Source organism: Pteropus alecto, unplaced genomic scaffold, assembly GCF_000325575.1.
Source record: "Pteropus alecto unplaced genomic scaffold, ASM32557v1 scaffold220, whole genome shotgun sequence".
Lineage (NCBI taxonomy): Eukaryota > Metazoa > Chordata > Mammalia > Chiroptera > Pteropodidae > Pteropus > Pteropus alecto.
The window spans coordinates 2,079,503-2,086,095 of record NW_006430043.1 but is presented as its reverse complement, the minus strand read 5'-3'; the positions used below and the strand labels follow the sequence as shown (position 1 = coordinate 2,086,095).

General features: G+C 50.3%; 1 protein-coding gene across 1 annotated transcript in view; it reads right to left on the bottom strand.

The window, feature by feature from the left end:
• Positions 1 to 4,516: 4,516 nt before the first annotated feature.
• LOC102883695 (keratin, type II cuticular Hb4) overlaps positions 4,517 to 6,593 on the bottom strand; it is a 25,939-nt gene continuing 23,862 nt past the window's right edge. Inside the window, exons 8-10 of the mRNA XM_006904572.1 lie at positions 5,923 to 6,143; positions 5,149 to 5,180; positions 4,517 to 4,710 (exon numbers count right to left, since the gene is read on the bottom strand). Of these exons, the coding sequence (XP_006904634.1) occupies positions 4,517 to 4,710; positions 5,149 to 5,180; positions 5,923 to 6,143 (447 nt within the window). The remainder of the gene's footprint in view (positions 4,711 to 5,148; positions 5,181 to 5,922; positions 6,144 to 6,593) is intronic.

Below are 6,593 nucleotides of genomic sequence, written 5' to 3'. Positions count from 1 at the left end.
AAGCTTTTTGATATAAACTGCTTATTTTCTTCCCCAACTTGCTTCAGGCTAGCAGACAATTACTAAGTACTGACCAACTACGTGCCAGGCCCTCTGGGAAGGGAGCCAGGTAGAGAGATGGCAGTGCATAGGCGCATCTCTGTGCTTTGCCCTTGATGAGGGGCTGTGCGTATCTCCTCAGCGTTAAGGGGGCAGTGGGGAACATGGAGCTGGGTCTCTGGGAGGCCCCTCACTTCATCTGAGAGATCGTATGTTCCTAGAGCCTCCCCCAACTATTCATATGCCAGTATAAAAAGACTGACTGAGGCTAATTGGCTATGAATCTTATTGTCGGTGGTTTGGAACTTTATTGTATTTGGGTGATTCCTGTTAATGGCTCCTTCTGTCTTTCGGTGCGAGTGATTAAATATCAATGACTAAAGTTTTTCTCTTAGTAACCAAGGAATGTCTGTCTCCTTCATTGTTTTTCCAGCCCGCCCCCCCTATGCCCCCGCCACCCCATCTCTGATTGTTTAGTGCCTCTCCAGACCACAATCTGCATCAGGATCCCAAGGTTGGGGTGTGGAGAGGTACCCAGGGATGAGCCCAGGAAGATTTAAATTTAAAAAGCTGATTCCCACAGGAACGAAATTTGAGAACCACTGGTTTACGTGGGCAGGAGGAATAGGAGAGTCTGATCATTCTGACTGTGGAGGTGACTTTCCCTCTGATACTCACAGGATCAGGTTCATCTCTTTGCATTTCTCTTCTGATTGCTGTGACATCAGAGCCAGTCTGGGCCACCCAGGCCAGGTGTGGTGGGGACAAAGGTGAAAGAGGAGAGAGAAGGAAGCTTGTGTTCACAAGCAGCTGCTAAGCGTCTCACTCATCATGTACGTGTTCCATTCACTGTCACAGCAACAGTATTATTATCTTCATTTTACAGGTAAGAAATTAAGGCCCAAAGAAGTTAAGAACTTTACTCAGGTCACATAGCTAGTCCAGGATCCAAACAAAGGTCTAGGCAATGCCAAAGTTCATTGACTTTCCACTGCCTTACCCAATTTTTCCTTCAGGTGAAACATCCTAGCTCATAGCATTGCTCCCGGATGAGGGGTTCTAACTGATCCTATCTTATTAGTCTGACACTCCAGAGATAAGGGATGGAAGTTGACATAAAGGAGCCTCCTGGAAGTGTTTGTAGAAACATCTTCCCACAGCTTTTGCTCTCCAAGAATCTTGGACAGATCTTCTAACGGGGTGGTTAATACAGGCCTCCTGTGTGGGAACCCAGAATTAAAACTCAGACCTCTGGTTCAAGGGCATTTTCCCTGATGGCCTGGATGGGGCAATTGATTGGGGGAACTCTATCCCTGGTCTACTGCTGAAATGACAGTCCCCAAGAATTTCTGCCTAGGGAAGTCTGCTTAGAGTCCACTCTGATGCAAGGGTGTCCCCCTAGCTGAGATGAGATGAAGAAAGGGGTTTCTATTGAGTAACTTTCATTCACTTGTTTTACAGGAAGAATTCTACTTCCCCCATTTGATTTTATTTGGGATTTTAAAAAAAGATTAAAAAAAAAAAAAAAAAGACCTGAGTGGGTAGAAGATATTTTGCCACAAGAATATACATTTGATCTCAAGACATAGAAAAACTTTTGAGTAGTTCTCTCTGGCAATGCAGGCATTCTGATTCTACAGAATATGTCCCCAGGGGGCACACTGGACCTCTGGGATCTTGAGCAGATTGCTATTTTCTTAGTATAGTGGTCCCCTAGTTTTTGCTTCCTGGACTAAGAGGGTCTGCATTCTGGGCACATCACAATCAGGATTTCACCAAGTTTGAGTGGGGTAAAATCAGGTTCAAGGGGCCACCAGGTCTTCTCTGAGGAGGGGAAGGAGTCTCACCAGGACCTGCTGCACACAAAACATGGAAACTTATTAAAAAGCTTATTAATATCTTTAAGCTTCTGGCTGTTTGACTTTTCAATGCATGGTGTCATATTGGGGGGTATCAGATTTGGCATTTTAGTCATGCTTGGTGCAATCGAGGTGTTTTTACCAAGCACAGACTCAGTCCGGCAACCCAGAACCACAGGAGGTGGTGGGGCTGAAAAGGGTTCATCTCATAGGTCTCTAGGCTGATACTTTAAGCACGGAGGCCCCTTCTTGCACAGAGTCTCACTGAGACCTGGCAGAGCTGATGCTCAAAGTTTGATCTCCTGAGCTTTCAGCCTGAGATTTACCCTTTCCTGCAGATGAATAAGGTGCCCTAAATTGAATGTGGGCCTATTGTGATGATTATGTCCTCAAGGCCCAGAGAAGTGGGAGAAGGGAGAGGAAAAGGTAAGAAACTTGGTGTCCACCAGCAAACCCCAAACAGCAGCAGCCTAAGCCCTCAGTAGAGGCTGCAGCCTCCAGTGCAGTTTTAACCCTTTGGGTCCGACATGAAGATTCATCAGAATGCACAGGGCCTTAACTTTTCCACCCAGGGAAAGGCTGGGAGATGGCGCAGCCAAGGGAACTGGCAAGTGGATATCTGCCTGGAATAGTGACAGCCAATCTGTTCTAATGGAGAAATGGAGGTGAATCCAAGAGGGCTGATATCATTACTTCCTGCTCTACCAACTGCCTGAGTTCATCTAACCATCCCAGGCCTGAAACGTCCTGGAGCCCCATCCTGAGACTTAGTTGGGGGTCAGAGCCGGGAGGAGACACTTCCTGCCCTCCAGGAACTTCCAGTTTGATCCAAGCTTCAGATAAACCCGATGACATCGCTGACTCCGAGCAACAAAGATAGAACCAGAGATTCTCAGGGTTCTGGACACTGTGGGGCAGGGGGAAGGGGATGTGTGCCTGAGGGAAAAAGGTAGCCGGGAGAGCACTGAGCAAAAGCAAATTGGAGGAGGGGTGTGGGTTGGCCTATGTATATATATGGGAAGGTCCTTGGCAGCTTCAGAGGGCAGACCTGTCTCCATTGGTGGAGCTCGCATCGAGGAAGATCAGCACTAGGTAGAGGGGTTGTACAGGGCTGAGGAGCATGAGGGGAAAGAGGAGACAGAGGGAGCCTGCGTTTGGCCTAAGGAATACACACATAGGCTGGGTTTGAACCTGGCAGGAGGGAGTGAGAACGATGGGTTTGGGATGGGATTCTGGCTGCTGGGGGTATCTGGGGTAGGGTCAAGGAGAAAGAGGTCATGCGGGGAGCTGGAGCTGTGGTCCAGGCCTGAGTGGACTGAGTTGGAGCCAGGCTAGGGAAGTGGATAGGAAGAGGCGGGATTACTGGGGGATTGGGAAAACACTGCATAGGGGGGTGGGGCTCGCATCGAGGAAGATCAGCACTAGGTAGAGGGGTTGTACAGGGCTGAGGAGCATGAGGGGAAAGAGGAGACAGAGGGAGCCTGCCTTTGGCCTAAAGAATACACACATGGGCTGGGTTTGAACCTGGCAGGAGGGAGTGAGAGCGATGAGTTTGGGATGGGATTCTGGCTGCTGGGGGTATGTGGGGTAGGGTCAAGGAGAAAGAGGTCATGGGGGAGCTGGAGCTGTGGTCCAGGCCTGAGTGGACTGAGTTGGAGCCAGGCTAGGGAAGTGGATAGGAAGAGGCAGAATTACTGGGGGATTGGGAAAACATTACATAGGGGGGTGGGGCTGGAAAGAATTTGCATTGTTCACCAGTTGGAGATGGAGCAAGAGAGAGTCGAGTGTCAGAATTTGGAGGTGCACAATGTGTTCACAAGATCACATATCCTTGCATTGCAGCAACATTTATTGAAACACCAGTTGAGACAACCCAGAAGGCAAGCCACCCACAAACAGTTGTAACAAGCGGGAGACCCAGGAAGTGGCCTAACCTTCTCCATCCTACCTGCTCTGTGTTGGACAGACCCCTCCTGCCCTGGCAGGGAGAGATCTGGAGCAACCATGGAGTTTTCTTTGAAATGTATAGAGTGCATTGAATAGCAAGACCTGTCCAAAGACAAAAGATTCCCTTCCCATAATAGGCCTTTCAACTGGGAGGTCACATGAGGAGCCTGGCTGTGATAGGTTAACCCAGAGGCAGGCAGGCAGTCAGAGACAAGCCTTACACACACAAAAATGACCACTGGGGGAGTGCTTCCTGCAGAGACCTTCCCAGCCAGGAGAGGGAGCCACTGGGGGACACTTCCTCTCTGATCCTCAGGTTGTGGGAGACCTGGCTGGATGGTTAGAGTCATTCCTTGTACCAGGGAAGGCCAAGCTCCCATGATGTCCAGCCACCCTGGGTTACTGGTAATGTCCCAGAGAGCTTGATGAACAATGTAAATTAGCCACGGGTATTTTTGAGTCAAATTGGAGTTAAGTGAAAGGCTGAGAATGACTCTCTAACTGAAACTAAGAAGAGAACCAGGAAACAACTCCCTAAAAAGAGAAAGCGGTGTAGCGGCCCCAGGGCCTGTCCCGCTGTAGGAACACGTGGAAGATTCCAGAAGCAAGCACACATTTTACATTCACATGCCATCTGTGCTCAGGTGGATGCAGATGGCCCTGGATGGACTCTACGCAAAGCGGACGGACCGACTGCTCCCACAGCTGAAGCTGGTGGAGCGGGTCTGACAGGGGGCGCAGGAGTCAGGCGCCATCACCGTGATGCTGCCCCCGGTGGCCATGGGGCCAGAAGCAATCTGGCGCCCAGGGGTGGTGCTACACGTGAGGCCCCCACAGGTGACTCCACCCCGGGAGCTGCTGACGCCTGTGGGAAGAGAAGGGACCCAGACGGATGAGTGGCCTACCATGTTCTCACCAACCCCTGGGGACAAGCCATAATTTGTTGGCTTCCGCATGGCGGGGGCTTCCTCCTCTTCAAAGGGTTATAGTGGTTAATACCTTAGGCCCTGTTCCTCTCAGTATCTCAGCCCTTCTAGGGGACTGGGGCAAGAAGGGCCAGGGAACTCCGGGAACCCCGAGGGGCAAAGCCACCTGGACACATTTCCATGGCCTGCAGTTCACATTGCCATCAGGGGAGGGCACTCAACCCCGCTTTCCCTAACTTCCTTAGAGCTCCCCTGTGAAGCAGGTGCTGGGGGAGGGTGAAAGGCTGCCTCCTAGTCAGGGAACATTCTAGGTTCAGGGGGTTCGGCTTTGCCCAATAGCAAAGCCATTTTCTTGGGGCTTTCAAGCAGATACTTACAGACATTCACAGCACCCACACCTTCGCACAGCCTACGGGGAAAGAAAATTCTGTTAGTTCTGACTCTGAGCTGATTCCTTGAGGTGATGTTTGCTTGGGGACAGAGAAGGCTGTTCTTTGTACAGATCCCACCCCCAGTGGCAGAAAGGGCTCCCCAAAAGTTTGCATTAAAGACTTTCTTTCTTCGTTTTCTGACCATGGAGATAAGATCTTCTGATTTTCAGCAGAGGTGGGTGAGATTATGAACTCTACTCACTGCCTACAATCTGAGTGACCTGGCCCACCCTCTGTAGTACGATCAGGCTCACAGAAAAGAGTCAAATCACATACACCAGTGTGTATGAAAAGCCTTGTGGTCAATGAAGAGTTACTATGTGCGTATAGATTGCATTGTCCTTACAATTACAAGTCTAATTGCAGGCCAAGCTGCATTCTCCTGTGGAAAGATACTTGAAGAGAATGGATTTCAGAGGCACATAATTTGGATACAGGTCCTGGTTCTTGCACTTATTAACTGTGTGGCCATGGTAGTCACTGAACACTAAGCCTATTTTCTTATCTTTGGAATAGAAAAATGATACCCACCTCATTGGATTGTGAGGATTACAATGAGCATTTAACGTGGGCTGAGCACATAAGCATTTGGTTATTATCGAAGCTTGACCTGTATGAGCGGTGGGCAGAGATGTAGCTCATACTTGAGCTCAAGGAATTCACTCCCAGAGGACCAGGGTCTCTACCTCCTATATCCTACAAGGTCCTCCTCAGCCCTACCTGTGCTCCTCGCCCTCCAGCAGGCGCCTGTAGGTGGCGATCTCAATGTCCAGGCCCAGCTTGGAGTTCATCACCTCCTGGTACTCCTTGAGCAGGCAGGCCATGTCCTGCTTGGCCTTCTGCAGAGCGGCCTCCAGCTCGGCCAGCTTGCAGCGTGCATCGCTGATGGCCGCCTCACCCTGCTGCTCTGTCTCAGCCACGGCGGCCTCCAGTTTAGCCCGCTATGGGGAAGGAGATGTGAGGACAAGGATGAGAGATGGCATAGCTTGGCTCGACCAAGCTGGTGGAGCTGGGACAGGGAAAGGAGAGTCTCAGAGAGAAAGTAAGTAAACTGCCTATGACCAGGTAGTTAATGGGATGTAAACACAAGGGGGATGGATAGGCTCTTCATCATTTCTCCTTGATGATAATTGGAGAGTGGCTAAGGGGATCATCAGTGACACAGCTCATCCAAACTCAAATGCTGTCTGATGTAGTGGAGCCCCTGCCCTCTGGGTCTCTGCTTCCTCATGTGCACACTGCGAGGCCTGATTGGGACGAGGCCTTTGTCTTTCTGGGGAGCAAAGGACCTGGTGCTGCCGTCTGCCTGTGCTGGATATTTGAGCTCTTCTCATATCCTACCTGGCATTTGGCATTCTCAATCTCAGCGGTCAGCCTCTGGATCATGCGGT